Source organism: Cebidichthys violaceus, unplaced genomic scaffold, assembly GCF_023349555.1.
Source record: "Cebidichthys violaceus isolate CVI_PGR_0920_01 unplaced genomic scaffold, fCebVio1.0.p SCAF_26, whole genome shotgun sequence".
In the NCBI taxonomy this organism is placed as follows: Eukaryota; Metazoa; Chordata; class Actinopteri; order Perciformes; family Stichaeidae; genus Cebidichthys; species Cebidichthys violaceus.
In genome coordinates this window covers 4881528-4906720 of record NW_027176439.1, presented here as the reverse complement: position 1 = coordinate 4906720, position 25193 = coordinate 4881528, and the positions used below count along the sequence as shown (strand labels likewise).

The 25193-nt window shown below is 44.0% G+C and overlaps 3 protein-coding genes across 3 annotated transcripts; all 3 read right to left on the bottom strand.

Annotated features, from left to right (window-relative positions):
• Positions 1-228: 228 nt before the first annotated feature.
• coq2 (coenzyme Q2 4-hydroxybenzoate polyprenyltransferase) lies at positions 229-6663 on the bottom strand. The gene is made up of 8 exons (XM_068721050.1): positions 6566-6663; positions 4809-5179; positions 3212-3378; positions 2838-2959; positions 2420-2505; positions 1871-2004; positions 1505-1693; positions 229-1313 (listed from the first exon to the last, which is right to left on the bottom strand). The coding sequence occupies exons 2-8, from the start codon at positions 5125-5127 to the stop codon at positions 1158-1160; spliced, it is 1173 nt and encodes a 390-aa protein (XP_068577151.1). The 5' UTR covers positions 5128-5179; positions 6566-6663; the 3' UTR covers positions 229-1157.
• A 999-nt stretch (positions 6664-7662) lies between these two features.
• On the bottom strand, positions 7663-13399 carry mfsd10 (major facilitator superfamily domain containing 10). Its single transcript, XM_068721117.1, has 13 exons — positions 13316-13399; positions 12281-12465; positions 11694-11790; positions 11458-11561; positions 11114-11272; positions 10679-10870; positions 9709-9811; positions 9485-9596; positions 9277-9385; positions 9066-9156; positions 8643-8690; positions 8449-8538; positions 7663-8224 (listed from the first exon to the last, which is right to left on the bottom strand). The coding sequence occupies exons 2-13, from the start codon at positions 12431-12433 to the stop codon at positions 8121-8123; spliced, it is 1362 nt and encodes a 453-aa protein (XP_068577218.1). The 5' UTR covers positions 12434-12465; positions 13316-13399; the 3' UTR covers positions 7663-8120.
• A 432-nt stretch (positions 13400-13831) lies between these two features.
• LOC137879939 (zinc finger protein 462-like) lies at positions 13832-24796 on the bottom strand. Its single transcript, XM_068720926.1, has 11 exons — positions 24686-24796; positions 24260-24321; positions 19000-24164; positions 18619-18917; positions 18270-18388; positions 17604-17738; positions 17254-17497; positions 16979-17121; positions 16666-16889; positions 15228-16272; positions 13832-14581 (listed from the first exon to the last, which is right to left on the bottom strand). The coding sequence occupies exons 2-11, from the start codon at positions 24267-24269 to the stop codon at positions 14421-14423; spliced, it is 7545 nt and encodes a 2514-aa protein (XP_068577027.1). The 5' UTR covers positions 24270-24321; positions 24686-24796; the 3' UTR covers positions 13832-14420.
• Between the last annotated feature and the right edge of the window lie 397 nt (positions 24797-25193).

The following is a 25193-nucleotide window of genomic DNA, read 5'->3' as shown; positions in this document are numbered from 1 at the left end:
CTGCACATGTACCGTATGGTTCTGTGTGACTAATCTAAAAAAAGACTCGGCAGCATCCGATTCCATCAAACAAGCTCAGACAGGGTGTGTTCCCAAAACACTCGGATATCTTTCTCAATAATTGGAAATGAAACCAAGCAACCAGTAAATACTTCCGACTGTGTTCATTTGTCAGCTCCCTAGTGGTAAAAAAATGTCTTAATGCAGCTTTGACCAGAAACAACACAATTTCCCCAATTATGCATGTTTATTGTGACTACATGTTGCTGATCTTTGTGTTCATTTGTGCAGCCACTGGAGGTCCACTTAGCAGCACTTGAACATAGAGGTGAATTATATTTGTATGTACTAGGACAGGGGTCACTGATAGGCGGACCGCGGTCCGGATCCGGACCCAGACGCCGTTGTATGGACAGTTTAAAACCAGTGTGTCCCATATGTTCAGAGACCGTGACGATTAGCATTTCAAATTAAAGCCCTTCAAAATCGCATGCATGAGCAAACGTCAAATCACAAGTTGTCTCATGAATGTGATTTGAAGTTAGCTCATGCATGCGATTTTGAAGGGCTTTTATTTTGAAATGCTACATCAGAATGTCCTGGTTCTCTCTGAGTGACACCTTGAGGTGGTCTGCTATCAACCTGAGGTGAAATTATATCATAACTATGCACCATTGTATTTATAATCCATCCAGTTCAATTTGAAAATTGTTAAAATATAATTGATGTGTACTGTCTTTATTTGATGTAACAGTTGTTGACTACACAGAGACGTTACTACTACTACTAGACTTCTTCAAAATATATATATATATATATATATATATATATATATATATATGGCACTAAATAGCGCAAGTTAGATATTATTGTAATGAGATTTTCTCAATCTGGACCTTTTGGAATTGTAATTGAATATCCCTGTACTAGGATGTGTATTATTTAATAATTTAATCTCAACAATATTCATTAAAAGGAAATTTTAAATCTGTAAATGTTTTCATGAGCAAAGAAATACATTGAAAAGTTACATTTAAAATCACACAGCTTATGGTACATGTTTGTGTGGTCTCATAGGGCTTCGTTCAGAATATTGTGCAACATTGTAGCATGTGATTGTGATGTCACAAAAATAGCATTTGTTCTGCTGACCTCACTTATCTGACTGCTTCCTCGTTTTGCAGCAAAGTCTCTCTCCTTTCTTTCCACAAATTGCCGGCAACAATGCCTAAAAGCAACAACAGTCCGAGGTTTCTGTTTGAGGAAAACTTCTTCCAGCAGTCCTCTGGTTTGTTAATGTCCAATGTGTAAATCTGAAAGAGAGGAGAGGAAATATCACGTTTTAATGGAATGCTAGGATAACAACTAAAGCCGTGTTACTGACTCAAAAAGATAAACTGTGATAACGTCCCGCTATGGAATCAAACTGTGCAACACGTACTGGAATAATCAACCGTTTGGCAGAGAGCCTTCAGGCTACACTGTACAACACCATGTTCCTCACCTGATACGTTAGGTGAACGGCCACCGTGGACAGTACAGCATAGTAAGGGAGCGTCTGTTCAGCATTGACTCCAGCTACAACCAGTCCTGACATCATGGCCACCATGAAGCCGCTGAGCCACGGTTTGGTTTGCTCATGAAACCTCAGTGCAGTAGATTTAACTCCTATCTTCATGTCGTCCTCCTTATCCTTATTGTCAAAGACAGAACAATCGATATTAGACATTAAAAGTTATAATTAAGGTTAAAAAGTGAACAATTTCTTCAAAATGTTCTGCTAGACGCGAGTGCCTGAAAATGTTTATGCCAGTGCTTTCAATACAACATAAAGAAGAACTGCAGAGATCTGTGGAGCCCCATACTTCACCTGATGTGCATAAATTGTGTCGTATATCAGCGTCCACATCACTCCTGAGAAATACAGCGGGAGGCACACGGACCAATCACAGAAGCCCTTGACAGCGGCCCAGCCGAGCAGCGCACCCCAGTTGAAGGTGAGGCCTAAACAGACGTCGTGGAAGACACACGAGACCAACTTTAGTTCTGCTGATGGGAAGGATCCTTAGCTGCATTCACACCAAAATCAGGCTTCGCGGCGATACGCTCCGTGTTGTGCGGTGGTTCACTTAAGTGGCCCATTTGAGTGACACTTATTTGAATGGCCCATTTGATTTGAATGGTCCATTTAGCACTGTATACGTACGCGATCGGTCACCGTAGCGCAACGCCGGGTTGATTCCGTTTCAACTTTTTGCCGCACCGAGTTTGTATTTTTTTTTTTTTTTTGGGCACCTCCTGAGAGCCACACTTCCGCAGCCCGAACACGCTACCCACATTGAAGAACGCATGATATGGTGTGAATGCAGCATTGGTTTCAGATGTAGAACACCACAGGAGAACCTTCTACGGTACATACCCAACACAAACTGTGGCCAATAAGTGATCCTCTTCATCAGCGGGTAGGAGATGACAAGAGATAAAGAGGCAGCGCCCAAAGCTATGCTGTAGAGATTATTATGAAAACTGTGTGTCAAACAATGTTGAGCCTTTAGATATATAAAAGGACCAACTTACCTACCTACCTATTTTTCTATATACAAATCTAGTGAGTATCTTTCAAATCTTTTTGGCCCCAGGGGGTATTAAACCCCAAAACACAGCAACATTACCGATGATGTAACTATGAAAAGAGCAAGAGAAATGAAGTCTAAAGACAGTGTTGTTTTTTTTTGTCTGACCTGCACACTTGGTAATTGGTTCCATCATACGTTTCTTTAATATTCCTAAACTGATCAGTATGCAGATCTAATGACAGCATGAAGATCACTGGGTACCTGTAATAGTTGAGACACAAGAGAACCCCGAGTGCCAGAGAAAGCTGCCCTCCTAAGAAGACCAGTGCCTGCCTCTGAGAAATCTCTCCTGACGCAATGGGTCGAGTTGCCGTCCGGGCCACCTGCACAAAAACACCAACACTTTCAATTAGTGAGAAATCATATTAGGAATGTATACTTGTTGCCATAATATGGTAGAGTAAGGAGGGTGTTAGTTGCTGTGGCGATGTGAGTGATGGTGACGCCGGCACTACATCCAATGAACAGCATCTTATTGGGTGTTTTATGGCTTTGAAAAACACGGTATTTATAGTTTTAAACATGTATGATGAAATATGTTTTTGGGTAAATGGCGATATATTAGTTTCATATACCTTTTTGTCAAAGTCTTTATCCCACATGTCATTGATGGTGCAGCCCGCTCCTCTCATCAGCAGAGCACCTGCACCAAACAGGCTGAGCATGCCCAGATGTGGGAGGCATCCGGGGTCGGCAGCCAGAGCAATGCTCCACGTGCACGGGAGGTAGAGCAGCCATGTCCCTACAAAATAAAATACAACACACACACGCACATGCGCACACGCACACACGCACACACACACACACACACACTTTGATTACTATATCAAATCATTTGACTATATATGGACAGGACTTATCATCCACAGCTCCAGTGTTGAAACATTTTTTAGGTTTAAGCCCAATATGAGAGGAGTGTTGTTGTGTTAAGTATGTCTAACTTATTGCTAATATGTTACTGGGCACTTTTTACATTTTTTTAGCGGTCCAAACCCAAAGATATTCAGTTTAATATGGTATAAAACAGAGAAAAGAAAAAATTCTCAAATTTTTGAGAGACTGAAAACAGCATTTTCTGCCGTTTTAGCGTGTTTAAAGTTCAACAAAAGTCGTAAACATTGAGAGACTGATTGGCAGGATAGTGCCTGTTAAGGGTTAATTCACTCTCTATACCCTGTACGAAATTTATTTAAGTGACATTTTTGTTGACAGAGGCTGCAAGTCACTGTTTTTTTTCACTGTTTTGGTTTGATTTATATAATCTAAATATAGTTTTCACATTCCAATTCCAACATATTCACAACAGTTAAAAGTTAACTGCTCTTTGAAAGGGTATGTTTGCATTATTGTTATATTCATATTCATATCAGTGGCATACAATGATCTTGAAATTACAATATCATGGTTTATCGTGACACACCGTCACTCAAGTGAACCAAACAAGAGATTAGCGTTTGAGAGTATAAGCAAGAAAACTAGACGTATGTTGAGGATCCCTTAAACAAAGCATTTTACAGCTAGCATGGTGCTGCCAAAACAGACTGGGTTGGTCAATATGTGAGGCAACGTGTGAGGCAACGTGTGAGGCAATGTGAGGGGAAGCAGCTTGCTGTCTGTGAAGAAGTACGCGGAAACATTTGGGATTAAAACTGTCCGTTTTCTTGCAGAATCACTCGCCACTATGTAGTACACCGTTTGTGTAGTTTTTGATAATAACAGTAATGTTACTCTGCTCTTATTACACCTTAGGACATTTTTGTTTTATGTATTTTAGACTTATTTTTAAAAAGGTTGCCCTTTGGTTGACCGCCAAGCCGCAGACGTAGAGCGACGAGAGTAAAGAGACCTTAACTTTAGTTGACCTGCACAGTGATGCACAGAACATCTCTCTTTAAGCTATAAAAGCAGATATAAAAGCAGGGATGCATTAATATCGTCTTTTGGAGCTGATACAAACATATTTCACAGCACACACCACTTTTAATATAAACTTTTGAAAAGGTTGTCGGATAATGCAGCTGAGAACCAAGTTAATCGCTTTAGTCTGTCTATCGTAACGTCACGGCAGAACCAATCCCAATATTACTTTTTAAAACCAATATTTATATTATATCCAAACACAGCATCAGTCTTTGTATACAACTAGGTTACAGACAGATGTGATGTACTCACCAATAGGTTTGTCCAGCCTCATCAACCGGAGGTACGGCTGGACAGGACCGGGTGCTGAATTCACAACTGTGGCGGCCGATAAACCGAACGATCTTCTCCCGTACTGCCGTGTTCCGTGTGGTCTGAGTGAAGGGTGCAGAACACTCTGACCGTAAAGTCCTCTCTTCAACACGCTGGAATCTGAGCGGAGACTCGTCACATCTCTAGTCCTCCCTCCTTCTGTGTGAAGGAAGATGTTCGACAGGGAGTAAAGAGCTCCGTGAGGAATCCTCCTCAGGGTGTTCAGAGCTAACTGGCCGCTCAGCTTGGCTGGGAACATGGTGTTTCTCTGAGGTCCAATTAATATGTGTTTCCCTCAGGTAATGTCCTCCCTAACACACAAATGAAAACAGACACACACACACACACACACACACACACACAATGGCTTGTCAATGGCTTTTTCACAAAGGAGGACTGATTTGCTGCAACAGGCATTCCTTTTGTGTCAGAGTGAATCAGCTGCACACAAACACTGAGATGCTCAGTCTTTCACAGTCTTTCTGGTCATATTAGCTGTTGCTAATAAAAGGTAAACGGAAACCACTAATATGACTGTCATGCACTTAATACTGACGCTATAAGCTAGCATCAAGGTGGCAAGGAGGAGGCGTCAAGAGAGACTGGTGAGAGACTCACACACCAACACTAAAGACGTGCCAGACGATCCAGAATGTCACAAGCTACCAAAGTAGAAGAGTCCTCGACATGTGCGAGTCCACATCGCCAGATGAGTCAAACACCTTCTACATTCCTCAACAAAGAGTCAGCTGTGTGCCTCACCTCCAGAGGACCAGCCGCCGTCAGCATCCACACTGATGAGAGAACATCTCTGATGAGAGTGAATATGAGTAAAGCTGCTGGGTCTGATAACACCCCTTTGTTATTTTCAACATGTCACTGGAGAGTGTTCCCACCTGAGACAACCACCATTGTCCCTGTACCTAAGAAATCTGCTGTGTCCGGGCGAAATAGCTACCGCCCTGTGGCACTGCACCCCACTCTGGTGATGTGCTTTGAGGAAAAACTGGTTCTCCAGTACATCAAAAACAACATCACAGCCAGCCTGGACCCTCCACCAGTTTACATAGAGAGCCGGCAGATCCACAGAGGATGCTGTCTTCACCTCAGCTCTCACACATCTTGAAAATAAAAAAAAACACCTAAATCGGATTGTTTGTTGATTTCAGCTCAGAATTCAACAAAATCTCCCCCCAATGAAACTGAGTTTTAAATGTAGCAATCTGGGCATGAGTACCACGATGTGCCACACTGGATACTAGACTTCCTCACAAACTGACTCTAGGCAGACACACATCCTTGTCTAGTACGTCAATGGAGCCGAGTTGGAGCAAGTTAACAGTTTTAGCATCACACACAAACTGACACGGTCATCCCACATCTCCAGCTTGTTGTCATAAACCGCTGTATTTCTTAAGGAGACGTATTAAGAGAAAACTACTAAAAGACAATAACCACCCAGCCTCAGCCTTGCCAACTGCCGTGACTTACCACCTGACCTTCGGGCCGCTTCTTTCTGTTTTTATTTTGTATTTTCCTATGACGCAAAATGACACTACAAAGTCCATTTCTATGACAGTTGGACTTGTGTGTTAGCCACAAACCTAACTTGCTAGCTTAAGTTGCCGCGAGCTATTTCAAACGACTTGTATCAACGTTAACTTGTCTTAAAACCAAATAAAGTGAAACAAACTTACACTGTGGGCTAGAGGAAATGACAAAACATTAACGGAGACTAGCCATTACACACAGGTGGCTAATCGGTCATAGCTGCACTGCTTCTTCTTCGTCTTCTTCTTCGGTGGTTGACATCCAGTTTATCGGTGCATTAGCGCCACCTTCTGCTCAGCCAATAGACTTACAATCTTTCCCCAAAACAAACACAAAATAATAAATATATAACAAATACCACATATACCATATTAACCTATATTTTATCCTAAATGTTTTACACTCTAGACCTAATAACAGCTTTGCCTCTGACAAGCACCCTTGTACCATATCACTGCATATCCTATAAAAAAAAAAGTTATTTAAAAAGATTTATTCCCATATAACACACTTTACCTCTGCTTTACCGATACTAGTTTGCATATCTATGTTTAAGTCCTGCTGATGTCGCCGACATCTCTCACACACTCCTCCCACACCTGGACCGATGTTATGTTGTCCTGTTATGGTCCGCATGATATTGTTCCGGAGTAAACAATGTCCGCACGCGGAACCGATGACAGACGTGGAAGACAACCGCTAACAATCCGAAACGTCACATCTGCTTGAGTAAATCACACTGATATATAGCTAATTTACAAGTTAAGTATAGTATTGTATTGCTTGAATTAATAACTTACTAAAAATACTTTTAAATAACTTTATTTAATTAAAAGTATTTTGATACCTTGATGTACAATGTCTTGTAGATTGGGTACAACACTTTTACTTCTGTTATTCCATCATTTATATATCATTTATGCAGAAGATTTTGATAATAAAAAATATTTAGGTATAAATATGCAAGTAGTATTTTAAAATTGCAGCTGGTAGGTGGATTTTTACTACAGTCTATAATGTTGGGTGGGTTTATGCGACATCTTCAACAGCTGTGATACATGCTGCGGAGTAAAATATACGCAGTGGAGTCAAAGTATCATGTAGCACAATATGGAAATAAAGTACAAGTAGCCTACTTCAACGCTTTTACGTGAGAAGATGTATTTGATTACTTTCCACCATTGCAATTACGTTTATTGAAAACCCTTTTGTACAATCTTTAAGTAAAATAATCATACACAGATTTTGACTAACTCGTTTATTCTCTTTTTAAAGCAAGAAAATATAATATCCACATGTTTAAAGTGAGCTAAAATAAAATGTTGCTTTGTAAAATATAAAATCTGAGTGCATGATAAAATACTGCATTATAAAAGTATATCTATTAACACAAATGTTATTTGTACCCCACTCTAACCCATACATTTCACATTATGAGCAGTTCTAAAATTGCACATTCAAAGGCAATACCCTAATTTGTAAAATAACATCTCTTGGTTTTGGCATGTGCATTGTCTTCTTGCATTATTTTGTTCCATGTGATGAAGCTTGGCAAACAGAAAAGCACACATCTTATTATTATTTTTGTTTGTGTCAAAGTAAGACACGGGTGCTTGTTTTACCAGCAGATGTAAACATCATAACATTCACTTGAGCTATAAAATGTCTCTGCAAGCAGAGGCTCGCTCTGGAGTTTGTGTCTCACTCATCCTTCAGCCTTCTGGCTGTCCTCAGGAGAACCAGAGGAATAATGAAAGAGGCTGATGTGAGAAGAAAACAGGTTTGAGCTCCAGCTATCCAGTAAACTGTGAAGAAAACACAAACACAATTTTGACCAAGCAAGATTACACACACACACACTGTACATCAGTCTGTAAAGGTTGACACCATGCCCAGTTTCCATGCTGTTTCTTCAGAATAAGGTATTACATCTGAGGAATTCAAAGATGAGTCTCTCAAAAGAGTTAGTGGCTTGTGTGTGCTGCTTAATGTTTCATAAATTGTTATTACTGCCATTTGGCTTCCTTACCGGAGGATGAAACAACTGGTCCCAGTGCTCTGGCCAGGGCGCCCAAACTTCGCAGAATCCCCATCACTGTGCCCTTCTGATTGGCCGACCCTGGAGGAATATCCACAGTAGATAATCAGCAACAACATGGACATTCTAGTCTAATCAAAATGGGTCGTGAGTTTCCGTAAACATGAACTAATAAAGAGGCTCACCGTGGTCAGAAACAAGCGTCGACAGGCACGGAACTACTATTGCAGCCGCTGTCCCAAAAATAAATACATTATAAATGACATGAAATGTAAACACACAATACATTGCATTTAACATAAATAAATAAATTCTCTAGATGTAGCAATATGTCATGTTTTACATTTTCATGTGTATGGATATTATCCTGCTGCATACAAACTGTAATGTGTGATTGGTTGTATGTTGTGTTTTATTTTTATTTAACCTTTATTCAATCAGGTATTCTAATTTTACCAGCTTTCTTTCTATCTCGTTTTCTAATCTGACTCTACTCAAGTGCATTAAGCCATTGTTTATCAGTTACATTGAACTAAAATCACACGTTCTCGGGTACAATAAATGGCTTAACTTCTCTTACGGTGACATACAATATAAAATGAGCTCACCAAATGAGTATAACGCCAAGCCAGCGTAAAGCATCGTTATATTCCATGAGAGCCCGATGAGAATAAACGCTGGGATTAATGCTATGATTGCCTAAAATGATGAGAAAAGTGGTTAAGAAAACAAGGGTGTAGCGATGGATCATGTCTATTTTCAACATGAAGAGTATTTCACTGCACAGATGTTTGTCATGTGAACAGAAGATGCTCCTACCATTCTAACAGCCATGATATGCTGCCCGGGTTTGATTCTGCGAGCATAACCCCCCTGGATCAAAGCCATGATGACACCAATGAAGAAGAACATCTTTCCCTGCTGCATACTAGTGAGAGAGAAATGCCCGTAAAAATCAAAGGGTTGCTACTCGGGTGCGTTTGCTGTAGCTGATAAGAGCACACAGCTTTATCTTTTGACTTCATACCTTGTAAAGTGGAAGCGTTGGTGAGTCAGAAAACTCAGCGTGAACTCCAGACCGGAGAACAGGAAGAGGTAGCAGAAATAAACCAGGCCCAACGCTTGAAGCTTCTGCATTCCTGTAAGAGACATTTCCACCTTTTATCTTTCAGTGTTCATTCATGCCTTATGTGGGTCAAATGGATGTAAGCCTCTTTCCCCACAGAGGCGTTCAGTATGTGCAGTACCCACTTTCTTTTGGAGGCGGATCTTTTGTTCTGGTAACAGCTGAAAAATGGAACAAAGACAACGGGTTCAGGAGATCCCTGGAGTCTCCGAACCCCGAAGACGAAGCCTAGGGTGAAAGGAGAAAAAAAAAAACGATCTGTATCTTTTAAAATAGAACAATGTTGTTGTGAGAAAAAGAAAGTTTTCAGCCACTAAGGAAAAATAAACTGGTATTTAACGTTACCACTGAGTGAAAACAATAACCATGATTCTGACATGTATCAATCAGTGTGTAGTGATGATGTGCATTTCACTTTATGTGAACTTGCGTAGTGGATTTTTTTGCACATTCTACAACACAGGGTTGCACAATGAAAATGTAGTAAATAATTACACAAATCTTTACATACATACTGTATAAACCTACAGACTTCTTTTATTTGTTGTTTTGTTTCACATATGTGTTTAAGCTACCTAAGCGCCCATATTCCACTCACACAGGTGTGAGGGCACGCATGAACTGCACTTGATTGACAGCTCCCTCACTCTTCTGTTTGCTTTATGGTACTTGTTATGACAGGACAATATACACTGATATTGTTCTTAGATCATAGAGTTCGGTGAATTGACACCAGGTAATTCCCAGCATAGCTCCACCCAGCTTCGGTCCGACAAAAGGTGTGATTACTTCCTGAAGTCTTGTCAAGTAAATACTGCCTCCGGCCAAGAAGTAGCCATCTTAAATTGCTTGTTGGCGTATTTTGTTAACTTTGGGAAGAGCCAGACAAGCTGTGTCCCTCTCTATGCAGCCTTCATACAAAGGTAAGCTAACTGGTTGAAGCTTCACATTTACCGTACAGACATGAGAGAGCTGTACCAATCTTCTCATGTAAATCTCGTACAACACATGCTGCACAAAACATCTGCCACCCGAGAGTAAAACTGCAAGTGATTGAGTTTGTCAGTTGGCTGTGTGAATGTTTCCATAGCCGACCTGGACATCCTTTGTGAGCGTCTCCGGCAGCACGACCCAAATGAAGAGCAGATCGGCTACGCTGAAGGCCAAGGCGAGCAGAGCTGGAGTTTGGTAGAAGACATTCCCCGTTGTTCTGGAGCTCAGGGCAAAGTAGGCACCCATCAGAGGTCCCACAGTGAAGCCTAAGGAGAAGGCAATGCCGATCATAGCCTGGTCATAGCGAAATTAAAGTTAGATTTTAGGACATTTAGCTGAAGGTCAGATACAAAGCTATTAACTGGCAAACATTGTGCACAACAATGGAATGTGAGGGCCCTGATGAAAGATTCAAAATGAAAATACATGAACCTCCAGCGAAAGATGGAGCATGCATCACATCACATTATGGTGTTTTTTGGATGCCATATGTAAACAATACATTTCCTGTTATGGCCAAAGAAAGTATGAGCGTACCATTCCTCGGTTCCGTGCTTTCGGGCAAGGCAAGTCGGCCACGATGGCAGTGCAGAGGCTGACGTTGCCCTTACAAATGCCCCCAATTACCCGAAACAAAAGGAACATGCTGAAGCTCCGGGAAACGGCCCAGACCGCATAGGAGGACATCAGCCCCAACTGGAACACAAAGGGACCCAATTAGACCCGAATGAATCAGGGCTGATGGTAAAAGCTGCATGGTTTCGTGGAGCGTGAACTGTGCCGAGTAAGCGACTCCAGTGGCTTCCAATGTGAAAAGATACTGAAGTTTATATTGTCCAGTCCAAAGAAAATTAAGTCGTGTGATATGGCATTTTACTCACTGTGGTAAGAATGAGCAAGGGCCGTCTGCCATAGCGGTCTGACAGAGCCCCGGTTACAGGTGATGACAGGAACTGCAGCAGAGAAAACAGCGACCCGATGAGACCTGAAAGGCAAATTGAGGAAGCAAACAAATGAGGTCAGTTTCTTGGCAGTATTACAATTTGAACTAGTCATAGTGTCATGAAAAGTAAAGCTCCACATACGTTATATTGGATATGAAATCAATCCAATATACCTCCAAACAGGACACTGTTGTATTTCTTTTCCATAGGAATCCCGACAGCCTCCCTGAACCAGTCCACAACACTCTGCAGAGACTGATACACGCCGTCCTGTCCAACAAGACAACACACAGAATATACAATATTACACACGGACAAGACAAACACTAGTGGAGACGTCTGTTCAGAATGAGTCAGCATGCAGAGTCACACACACAGACACACAGCACATGACGACTAATCGAATCACTCGTCAGTTGGTTTTGGTTTTTATGGAACAGATTCTTCACACAAGGCCTCCTTTGTTCAACAGAGCATCAGATTCGGCACATTGTCTGTCCACAACACACCGTGATTCAAACAGCAGAGTCAGTTTGTAGACTACAAACACCGGTTCCAAACTGATGTACAACTGTCTTGCCGAGGGAGCGGAGCTTACAGACTAAGGCCCATATGTTCCAAACCAGTCCGATGATTTAACCGCTGAAAATATCGTCACAGGCGATAATAATTTCTCTTAATTTACATGCAACTCAAATTAGGATGTAAGGCTGGTTGAATCATCAAAATCTGATGGCTTTCAATAAAAACAAAAACTAACCCCTGTTTGTGCATAATGGTCCAAAATAGAGGGAAGTAGAGGTAGAATCAGTGTGAATCCCAGCAGGTCCAACAGCAGGGTGATGAACACAATGTTGATGACCTTTGATGAGAAGGAGCTGCCGTCCTCTGCGGGTTTGTTTACGGCTGACATTCCTCGGACTAAATACGGCGTCTTTTCTGTTCCTGTTCATACGTAAAACACACAGAGTATATGTTAGGAAAAGACAGGAACACATTCACCTGTAAAGTATGACACTTACAGCAAACAGGTCTGTAATTTCCTCATAACTTTTTTTGAGTTTCCTGGAAATAAATTATTTATATGGGACTAATTATGGGGCATTTAAGGACAAAATTCAGACCGATGTTAAGACTTTAGCAAGCATTTGTACATTTCCTTGTCGATACATTTATCCTCCATATATGTTTTGTGCTTGATTGTTTATATATTTGTGCATGTTCAGCTGTCTTGCTGCACACTGTAGGTTATATTTCTAATGAATTAATAACTTTAATTAACTGGACGTGTATCAACTGAACAGTGTCTCGGTTTCTTTTTAATAAGTAATACATATTATATAGTCACTACCAGAAAACTTCCTATGTAAAAAAGTAGATGCATGCTAGTAAAGTTGCAACTAGTATCCATTTACTACTTCCTCCTCCTAAAAAAAGGTGTTGCTCAAGGAGGAAGGAGGAAACAACTGCGAGCACAAACGTCAGCTCAAAGTTGATCTAATTATTATTATTATTATTAACTCCTCAGTAAACGCACCAACATGAAAACACCTTTTAACTCGAGTTGGTCCCCCAAACTGTCTCTCTGATGAATAACAACACACTTCCGAGAAATAGTTGCCTCCACCGGGTATGACAAGTGAGATTGACCGATATCTATCAGCATCACCTCTCCTCGGACACCGCAACGACATTTAACCAAGCGAACAGAAACATTGTTATACAGTCTCTATACTTACTCTGTATTTGCAGACTCGTAACCTATAAATACAAACAGATCACACTGAGAACTTACCCGACTCGAGCAGGTCTACCTCTCTGTCTCGCTCTCTCTCATCAGTCCATTATTATAGGTCCACACCAGGAAGCGGTGTCTTCTTACATTTGGATGACAAGAATGTCGTAACCAACCCAGCGAGCGCAGACAGAAAATGCCGCCTTCAGGTGTTCATCGCAAGCTCGTATTTCCGCGTTCCACATCCAATTGGCCCCGTGTGTGACCTCAGCTTTATGAGGATCCTAAATCCTAAAACTTTATTGATCCTAAATATTTTCCCGGGCGAAACCCAATCGGTTAAATCCAACGTTTCCGCGTAACGCTAACGTTCCGGTCGTTAAAGCAAACCCGGGACAGTAGCTACGTGGTGGGTTCTTCCCACACATTCAACTGCTTTACTCTTTATTAGTTTTAATAATACAAGTGATGGCTTCATTTGCATTGTGATACACGAGGTGTTGCTCACTGTTGGGCTACAATGTGGCTATCAGTGTATTCACAACAAGACTATACGAGATCACACAACACAAGGGGTTAAAAAGTAAACAGAAGTTTATTTCAAAACAAAATACTGTTTGAATACTGGTAAAATGACTTACTTCCTCGATGTCAAGGTACACAATACATGAGCAAAATACCCAACAGCACCTGAAGGCAGCACAAGCTGTTTCCACAATCAGTGTTTTTTTAAGGTTGGTCTAGTTACCAGTTTACATGTAACAATTATTCACAGTGTCAAAATTTTTGCATGTTTTACAGTATTAATGATTAATATCGTCGCTCAAGGAATAATAATAAAAAAAAAAAGGATCTTTGCATTAGCTGATAGTTATTCATAGATTCTTTAAAGATATTAATGTCAACGTGTCACACTTTATACAGTCGAAGTGTCGGTTAAGTTTTAGTCACTCAAACTATATCCTACGCACATGAGCTTTACCATGAAAACATTTCAATAGAAAAAGGTTTCTACAAAACATGACACGTGTGTTTGCAACCAGCTTGTACAGATTTACACAGTGAGAGAGTCCAGGACGGTTCATGAATTCCAAAGCTCCCTCCCACACAAAAACAAAATAAATAGGAAAAGCCCCCGCAACCGTCCGCGACATAATGAAGCACATTATAACTTATGTCGCACGATGTGACGCTCCAGGTCAGAGCTGTTCATGAGGTTTCGTCCACAGAACTCACAAGCAAACGGTTTCTCCTCAGCAGCTGCTGCTGCTGCTGCTGGTGGTGCTGGTGAGACTTCAGCAGCTCCATCAGTGACAGCGAGTGCACCTGAAGAGCGAGAGAAACAGGCTGGTGTCACATGACATTTACCAACCCTAACCAGGGCAGCAACCCACTACTAATCTGGTGTCCCAGCAATCACCTAGTGGTAATTAAATACTATAAAATGTCCAAAAATAGAGACAAATACCAATCACATTTTACAGGAGGCCGAGATGAAATCGTATTTTTGGCCATCTTGCACTAAACTATATTACATTTACTATAATAGCAAACAGAGAAAAAAGCAGAACAACCTTTTTGTTAGAAAAACTGGAACTTGCACACGTTTAAATGTGATGAAACAGCTGCTTTTTGGGGGGATTTTAAGTCCGCTGACTAGTGAGAGAAGCATTTTTTCATACATCATACTTATTTCTATTTCATTCAGTTTAAAAATACCAAATTACTCACAAGTTCCCGCTCCTCAGCTGTGATACTTTGATACTTTTCTCTGTTCTATACGATGGTAAACAGAATATCTTTGGACTGTTGGTCCGACAAAACAAAGCCTCTTCATACGCTGAACGATTAATCGAGGAAATGATCAGCCGATTAACCGATAACGAAAATGGCAGTAAGTCAAGACATCTCTGGAGTGCAGGCTAATGGAACAGAATAATGCACACTCATTGTCATCTACTCAGTATCTTACCTCTGGGCACATGTGGAGTACCAGCATTCATCACGCCATCGCGTCTCTGCTCCGTGCGTCCGTTCTCGTCGTCTTTCGGGGCCGTCCCATCTTCTCCGTCCCGCTTTTGCTCGAGACGATCGCTCTCGTCTTCCTCCTGGCAACAACCAAGAGGCTGCATTTCTTCTTTGAGATATTCATTCTCAAGTACTGGCATTTCCCCGTAAGGCTCTCTTACCTCGCCGCTTGTTTTCGGAGCGTGCACCTGTTCCTTTATGCAGTTTGTAAACGAGAGCCCTAAGCTTTCCTCGCGGCTCATCTTAAATTGGACACACTTGGACGAGAGAGTTAGCAAATGCCTTGCAACTGTAAAACTCCCCTGAGGCCTGCCGTTACTCGCCTGCACATGATTTTTCCTCGCAAGGGCTGAAATTGCCTCCGTATCGACTTGATTTTTGGGGCCGTGGGACAGAGGGGTGCTGCCTCTTTCATCTAGTAATACCAGCTCACTTCTAACATTATCTACAATCTCCGTCTCAAAGTCCTCCGTCTTAACCGTTCCATCCTGCTCTGCCTTCTTATCAGTCCTGCAGATGCTGACATCCTCAGATATGTCACCAGGTGTCGGTGAGCTGCCCTCTGCTGCCCCCTCTGTCTGTTGTGTGAATGTTACGTCGCTGTCCTCGCTATCTCCGAGTTTGGGTTGGGCCGGTTCCTGCTCACGCTTTTCTTGAACAGCGTTTGGCTTTGCGTTCTCACACTGAAGGTCCAACACGCAGCTCTCGGCGGCGCTCTCTTCCTTCTTTCCGGCCTGCCCTCGCTGCTGACATGCTTCCTCGGCCCGTAGTGTCGTTTCCCCCCTCGCGCTGTTTTCCGCCGGGTCTTGAGCTTGTGTCTCAAGTGGAACTTCGTTGCAGTCGGTCACAAACTCCTCCGTTTCTGCATCCTCACTGCCAGCGTTGTGGTGCTCCACGTTAGGCGAAGGCTCCTCTTCTGGCATCCGACCAACTCTCGCCTGGAGCTGATCAAGACTGACCTGACCCACGAGCTCATGATTCCTCACAACCTGCAATAAAACAAACGGAAATTGTGTATGGCTTCCTTGACACAGTAATCTAAATATCTTCTTCTTTTCTATTTATTTAAATGTTTACTGGAATTAAAAGCAAAGCTATGTATATACGCTAACAGTATAATAAAAATAATTAAAAGTTCCAGTGTCCTCATGGGCCCAAAGCACCGGAGTCTTCAGGGAATAACTTCTATTTTCTATAATGCATATGAACGGCTACTGAACATGCGAGACAAAGACGGTGTCTGTGATTCCCTGTACTGTTTCCAAATTCCGGTACACTGAAAGTGGACGCTTTCTAACGCTTTCTAAATTCTTCAGACACAAAGGGATTCCAGTGATGCGTGGGGGGGTGGGGGTGGGGGGGGTTTAGTAACAAATCCTCACCTGATGCTTATCGCTCAGGTGTGCCTCCAAGTCGCTCAGCCACGTACAGTCGAAGTAGCACAGCCGGCACTTGTAGGGTTTGACGTCATCGTGCCTCGTCATGTGCGAACGCAGGTTGTCCGCGCTTCCGCTCGAGAAAGTGCATCTGTGGCAGCGGAAGACGACGCCGCTGAGGTAACGCGACAGCTTCGGGCGCCGCACCTCTATTGGCACAACGCGTTCCTCTGAAAACGAAAAAAAAGAAAAACACGACGTGACGGAGGAGAATGTAAGCGGACGCGAAGGCCGAAATCCTGTCGAGCGTCAAACCTACCGCGGTGCAGGACGATGTGATCGATCATGTTGTTCTTGTTCTTGGTCTGGTAGAGGCAGAAAGGACAGCGGAGGACCTCCTCATGAGCAGGTTCTGACTGGCCTGTGGAGTGACCCGCCGCCATGTGCTTTTCCAGGGTTTTCCTAATGAAAAAAAAAAAAAAAAAAAGGCAGGAGAAACAAGTGACAAGTGTGTGGCGACAACTTTTCCTGTCACAAATATCCAAAATAAAAGATTCATTTTACATTGAAATCCTTACGGTGGTTGTAACTTACCTAAAACCAGTGATAAAGTCGCAGTCCTTGCACCGGAGGATCTTCTTTCCGTGGCGATTTAGGTAGTGCCGTCGCATGCTAGAAAGGTGTCCGGTGTTGAAATTGCAGAACTCGCAGTGAAGAAGACGGTTGTCCGGTAACTTGGCTTCTTGCACGCTTGTCTCAGACGGGTAATCAGCCTGTGCTCTGGAGCTGTAGTGGTTCAACTGCCGCTGCACATCTGGGGGCTCCAAGTACAGCAATTCTGTCAAAGTACAATAAACCAGAATTTAATCTCAGTGTGTATTAAATACAGATTTCTGACAGCTATGAATACATTATGATTTCTAAACACAATAGGGACGACTTGCTTTCAGTGATGTCAGGTTTTTCATCAGGTTCAGGCAAATAGTTCAATTCCTCTGACGAGTTAAAGGGCTCCGTGTCGTCCCTCTGAACGCTCTCCTCATCTGGGTCATCAGTCTCAGCCGGATCCATCATGACATCTGAGCGTTCAGTCGTGGTACGAACACGGAATGAAAGACAGAAGGTTGAATCAATACATTCCAACACTTTTACGAACGTACGAAAACGGGCAGAGTCGGCTATTTAAGTACGAAGCGATACAATGCGACAGCCCATCTTTTAACAACATTAGGCTGGACGCCAGTGATAATAAACCGTACTGATGAAAGTTTCAGCAATAAGAGCGCTGCAACAGTTTACATCCACACTCAGTTGACATTTAGTACAAGTGGCTAAAATTAGTAAATTACAAATCCTACCTTCATAAAGGTTATGATGTTCAGTGTTTGTTGCAACTGTTTTAAAAAGGTATGCTTCAAATGAACTGTTTTGGGTTATAAGAAGAGATGTTTCTAATATTCAGCCTTCCCTCACTGACAGAAACACGGTGCGAGTGTATACTCCTAACGGCGTATTTTAAAAACATGCATAAAGCATACGGCACGCACCACAGTGACACGATAACATTATCGATTTATTGAATGTTGTGCGACGCGTCCAGGTTTCCCCACCTTGATGCACTTTCATGAAGTGACACCTCCAGAGGCCCATGACGGTGGTCCGATAGGAACAGAAACTACAGAGGAAAGGCTTGATGGTGCCCGCTTTGAACAGGACATATCTGTTAATGCTGTAGAGAGAACAGAAACACTCAGACAGATGTTACCACAAGCCAACTGGAGAGCTTTCATGCGTTTCGGTGAGAGCCCAAGCTATTTTAAACCTTGAACAAACATGGGACTTTTGTATTAAATAGGGTGCACTGTAAAGGACAGAATGAAGCCACAATGAACCACATTGTTGACACAACTAAATGCCGAAGACACTCGTCGTTATTCATCTCATTAAGTCTCTTCTTACTTGTGCTTTAGCGCTGAGGTAGGCGCATTGTTCATCTTCTTGAGGGCCGCCACGGCTGCGTGGCTGCGCTCGTGCGAACGCAGCCCCTTTATCGACATGAACGTCCGGCGACACTGTTTGCAAGTGTGCTCATCTCTGGATTCCAGCTGCGCTCGCTCCTCATCCGCGGATTTTGACCGCGGCGGCGACGGCGACGGCGGGCTTGGCGGCGAAGCGACGGTCTGAACCGGTGTTACCTTGTTCCACTGGGCCAGTTCGTCCGCGGCCTCCAACTTGAGAAGTTCATCTCGCATAAAGAGCTGAAAAGGAAACGCAGCAACGGTCAACGGAGCGCGGATAAAGCATGCGGCAAAAAGGATCAAAGAGATGTAGTCAACTTACTTGGATGGATTTGGCCGTCGGCGGTGACGTCGCAGCCTCGGCCCTCTTTCTTGCCGTCTCCCTGTGGCAATCCAGGTGATACCACAGCTTTCTAACTCCATTCATCTGTTTGCTGCAGTGGACACATCTGTACAGACCTGTACTGCCCTTCTTTGACCCCCGGGATAACACCGTGAAGTCCAATATGTAATCGGAGCTGTGGAAAGTACTGTAGTGGGCAACGAGCAGCTGAGAGGAGTCAAAAGTCAACTCGGGACACTTCTTACATTTGACAGGCGCTCCTTCCTCAGCTTCAGCTTCAGCTTCAACGACGGGCCGCTTGTCGACCTGTCTGCGTTTGTTGTACTTCTGTAGCAGCTTGCGTGTTGTAAGAGGATCCAGCTTGTGGGTCTTTTTGTAGTGACACAGCAGGTACCTTCGATAGAACCCTTTGTAGCTACACATGTGGCACTTGTACAGCGTTACCTTGTTCTGGACGGACATTTTGTTCGTCTCGGCGGCGCTCTGGTGATGGAGGTCATTTCCCGTTAACGGGATGCCTTTTAAAGCCTCCTCTGATGCTGAGCCCTGAGGGCAGAGATCAGCTGGTTTTTCAGTTTCAGTGTCAGCTGAATGTTCAGGAGCTGCTGGCAGAGCCTGATGGGAGTCCTTCTCATAGTGGCTTTTTAGTTTCTTCATTGATGGATAAATCAGTGGACACATTTTACAAATGTACCCTCTTTCAGTAGCACCTTTTCCAACCGTACACCCGACCAGGTTGGTTCCAAGTATTTCCTCCGTTTGTAGCTCGTCCGCCCTGGCAACCAGGTCCGGATGCTTCATTTGGCAGTGAGTGAGAGTGCCGTGGTAGCTTGTGTTCACGTAGGGACAAGTTGGACACCTGTAGACTAACATTTTATTGCTTTCCTCTGTCGCCGCGTCGGTTTCGCATGCCTCCGGAGTGTTTTCTGGATTGGGAGATAAAGGGCGGTCGTGAGACGTTGACGGTTGCTTCTCCTGGGCCTGCTGGTATACCGGTGCGTAGTACTTTAAGAAGCTGTCCCTTCCATGACTCTTAACATAATGGTTTCCGAGCAGCATTTTCGTGTAGTAGGAACTGGAACACAGGACGCATTTGTACACGCAATCCTGGGCCTTGGAAACGGATGCCGTCTTGTGGTGAACGCGCACGTGTCGGGCGAGCCCAATTTTTGTGCTGCAACTATAACAGCAGTACTGGCATTTAACCACTACATAGATTTTCTTACTTAAAAAGGAAGCCTGTGACGCTAATCCCCGATTGCTTAGAGTCCTATATCGTTTTATTTTACTCATGAACAATGGTTCAGGGTCTGGTTTCAACACGCTTGGCGCCGGGCTCGGCGCCGCATTTGGCGCCGCGCTCGGCACCGCATTTGGTGCCACGCTTGGCGCCACGCTCGGCGCCGCCTCAGTATGGTCCTTCTCACAGTGCTTATTCAGCTTCTCCTGCGTTGCACAGATCTGTTGGCAGGTTTCGCACGCGTAGCCACGAAGTCTGAAATTGCCAAGGTCACCGGAGCCTTTACTCTTCAAACAGTGACCCCACTTAGCCGCCTGTGCTTCGTCCGCCTGAAGACTGTCCGCCCTGGGCTCGAGGTCAGGGTGCTTCATGTGGCAGTGACTGAGGATTCCTTGATGAACGGTATTCAAGTAGGTACAATGTGGACACTTGAAGACCTGCATGCGCGTTTGGATTTTGTCTTGATGTTCGTCGTAATCTTCGTACACGGCTTCGTGGTGCTTCATTCCGCAGTGAGTGTTGAGACCGTGCTGCGTGTGAAATCTCACAGGGCAGTAAGGACACCCGAGCAACGCGGGAGACTCCGTCGCTTCAAATTCAAGAGGCGCTTGGTACGATTCGAATGACTCGTCGTCGTCGTCGTCGTCCTCCGCCTGCCTGTTGACACTTGGCCTCTTGCTGTTGACGACACCCAGGACCGAGCCGTCTTCTTTCACGGACCACGGGTGGACAGCGCGGTAGTGGCGCGTGATGGCCGACACCGAGCTACCTTTAAACGAGCACGCTCTGCACGAATAGGTCTTGGTATCACTTTGCCCAGATCGCTGAGATGGCGAGCTGCCACCAGTGCCGTCGCCCTCGCCGATGCCGTCGGTGCACTTTTTTTTAGGTTTCTTCTTTTTGGGGGGATGAGCGTCGGGGCCGACATACAGCCGAGTGGTCACGTACTCCAGGCTCGGGCTACGTCTCGGGTGTTGCTCCCGGTAGTGCTCGTAGACCACGGCCGCTTTTTCGTGAGAGAAAACGCACACGTCGCAGTGATACCCCGTCTGCAACGTTCCTTGTTTGAAACACACTCGTAAAACATCTGTGATCGAGCGATTGGCCCGGTGGATTTTCCATATATGCTTCTTTAAAGCATTGACGTACAGAGTGCTGTACGGGCATCTGTAGCAACGAAGGGTCCTCTGCGGTTGCGAGGCTGTCACTGAGGGCGGTGCTGAAGCCGGGAGGGATTTGCCAAGCATCTGTATTTTTGTATTTCCTTCCCCCTCGGGGGATGCATGAGCGACTTCTTGGTTTGCAGTTTTTAGGAGTAGTCTCTTTGCCTTTTTGCGAACCATAGAGGTGTACAGACGGATTAGATCGCCCTTAACCATAAACCCACGGTGTTTTTTGAGGTAATGGCGCACTACATAGTCCACCGTGCTCTGTCTGTAGTTGCAGAAGTGGCAGAAATACACAGCTTCATCTCCCTTGTTCATAAGAGGAAGAGGTAGACGCGTAGAAAAGGAGAACTCCTTTGCTTGAAATTTTGATTTTTCAATTTGATCACGAATCACAGCTGTATGTTCAATAATACACTCCCTCCTGTAATGGAGGCTTTTGTGAACCCTGGTTTGATGGTTTGCGATACCTTTTACAGATGGGTTTCCATAGTTGCACTTTTGACAGTAAAACAAGTTTTCTGCACACGCATAAGCATCATCTTCAGCCACAGAAGCGTCTGCCGCACCGTCCTCTTCACGGAGAACTTCTTCGCCATCGACCTCAACTTGTTTACCAGCTTTAGAATCAGAAGACGCGGCCGCTGCCGAGGCCTCAGCTCCACTTTTACGTTTCTTCTTCTGCATCTGAGCGCTGTAGCATACGATCTCTTCCATACACGTCAGCGCATGCAGAGAATGTTTTGCATTGTGATGACCGAGAACGCTTTTGATATTGGTACTTGAATAACTGCAAAACTGGCAGTAAAACAACTCGCTTGGAGAAATGTCCATGTCCATTTCGAAATCGGCCATTCCAGCAGACTTTCCCCGATTGCGTTTTTTGGGCAACTCCTTGCATTTACTTTCGCCTTCAGTAGATTCCGCTTTCTTGGTTTTGGGAGACTCTGAATGAGTCTTTGAAGCGTCCGATGTGCGCTTACGCTGCGGCTGCTCAGCTTTGTTCTTGGTCGTCTTAGAAGAATCAGAGGTGTCCGTTTGAGGCGCAGATTTTTCATTTACCGTCACAGAGTTTGGAGACTCGTCTGGCGTCGGCGGCGACGTCGCGACTGACGCGACGCAAGCCGACTGTTTGATTTTATCTATCGTGATTTCGTGCCCTGGGTGTTTTTTTTGGTAGTGGACATGCATAACAACAACTGACTTGTGGCTGAACTTGCAGGTGTTGCAATGGTACAAGACCACATCTGCTCCTGTGGAGGCGGCATGCTGGGCTGAGGGTGCACTCTGGACTCCCTCACATGGTGTACAGGCACTTTCAGGAGAAACCCCTCCTGGTTTTTCACATATACTTGACCGAGTTGATCCCTCTTTGCATTCGGTCGCCGAATATCTGCAGTACAGCAGGGAATTATCCACTTCGTGAGTTGGGTGACTTTCCTTGTAATGGTTTTTCAATGCCTTCAATACGTTGGTGGTAAACACGCACAAAAAACACTTCAAAATCAGACCGAGTTCACCCGATTGCATCGTGAATACGTTCGGGGCCTCTGGGTGATTTTCATTGTAGTGTCTCTTGAGGGCAACTACACTCACAAACTCAACCGGACACTGCAGGCAACGAAAGGTAGCGCTCCTATCACTTGGATCCTGAATGTAAGCCGCGTTGTATCTCACATAAGGGTGCTCGTTCTGATAATGGGTGGATACCCGGGTGCTGCTCACGTCGCTGTAGACGCAGTGCTTGCAATAATACACCGTTGAGCTTTCCGAGTCTCCATTGACGAGCTTCCTTTCTCCTTCATCTTCGCTGATGTCAAATGAAAACTCTGCGTTGCTTGATGATTGCCGTCCTTCCTGTGGGAGCTTTGTCTCGTCTTTTGCTGACTTTGCTCTTTTGGCAGGACATTTTGAGATGTCACTGTTAGTCCTTTTGCCAATGCTGTCTGGAACCGTCTCTCTGGATTGTTCCTTGGGCTTTGGCGCACTCAGGTCAGGATTTATAAGTTGGTCGTTGCGCAGAAAACGGTCCGAAACACTGGGGATATCGTTCATGGACTTTGCAGTGACTTTAAACACGCCGCTACTGTTTGGGCTGGAGCTGGAGGGGGATTCTTTCAAAATGATGGTTCCTTTGGTGGCGTCTAGAAGATTTGGGCTTTCAGCCGAGTCCACTGGGGGTTTCCCATTTGATCCAGACGATACCGTAAAGTACTTGGTAATGGTTTGCAACGGCCGCTTGTACGTCTTAAGATCCTTTGATGAGCTATGCGTGCATTTTGATTTTGAGGTAGACGTCACAGAAAAAACGGAGGACATCTCTTTTGCTCCTGCAGCGTCACCGTGCTGGTTCGCTGACATGACAGTTACGCTGGCATCCGGGTTTTCAGAAATGATTAGATTTCCAATAACATCTTCGGATTTATCGGGACATTGTCTCTCGTGTTCGTTTAAAACGTCCCGACTGCGAGCTTTGAAGTCACAGCGGCGGCATTCAAAATCATCTCCTGCACTGTTGCCGTCAGTTTGGGCTTTGTCAGTCACCGCGTATTTTAAACCAGCCTCTCTGAGAGCGGCGTCTACGTCACAGCCGTGCACCTTGTTGAGGTGTTCAAAAAGGTAGACCTTGGATTTGAAGAGGAGTATACAGTGACTACACTGGAAATACTTTACTGGGGATTCTTGAGTGAAAACCTGATTCGGTTTACTGTAGCCAGAGGTGGGAGCGTTCAGTGACTCTGCGGGAGTAAGTAAAAGATTCTGTTGAGTACTCAACTTAATTTCACGCACTACATTGACACAACAATGTCAGAAGAATGACTGTAATAAATACCTTCTTGCATCTTGTATTCCTCTCTCGACACAGAGCCATATGAAGACACCGCTGTGACACACCTAGAGGATTGAAAGCAGACATTATTGCATCGCTCAACGTACAAAATAAGCAACATATATTTGATTACTAGCGTTACTGATAAAGTCACGTGCACTACTGGGGGGGGGGGGTCCAAGGGGATTTAAAAATCACAACAAAACATTGACAACAAGAGATATATCGCACTTCTTTAGTATTAAAGGAAAATGAATTGAAGAGCAGAACAACAATGGCACTAGAAACAACTTAGGACCTCGGTCAGGTCGAGTCAGGTATGTTCAACAGGAAGGAAACGTAAGGAGAGTCCAGCCCCTTCACAGACAAACTGGCACGAACTCTTTTAACAAAACAATGAAAAAGACAAAGTGGACAAACACAACTTACACAAATACTCAACGCACACGAACAAGGTGCTCACGCATCCAGATAAACATCGGATGAGGCTTATAACACAATATTTTCAATTGGTGATGTTGAGAACGTGAAGAAGCCACAATCCTCCGCCATTTTTCCCGCGAGTACTCTGGTTTGTGCCGCTTCCGCTCCACCAGCGAACCATCAATGTGTTTTACATCACTTCCGTCGAAAGCCATTTAGCCTTCGAAATAAAATTGATTAGAAGTGCCGTGCACAAAAGGGCCTTCTTTTCACAGCTATTAGAGGACACTCCTACGTGGATGTAAACGATGAAACATGATTTACTTACGCATTAACATACATTTATAATCTATTTTAAAACGTCTGCCTTCAATCAAAACATGACATTTTCACGCATTTTGAAAAAAGGATCAAGAAAAACGAAGAAATGTTAAAGCTCGGTATTTTGTGATTTACACATTTGGTGTTACTATGCTTATTTTCTTATGTTTTAATATTTCATCATCGGTTTATT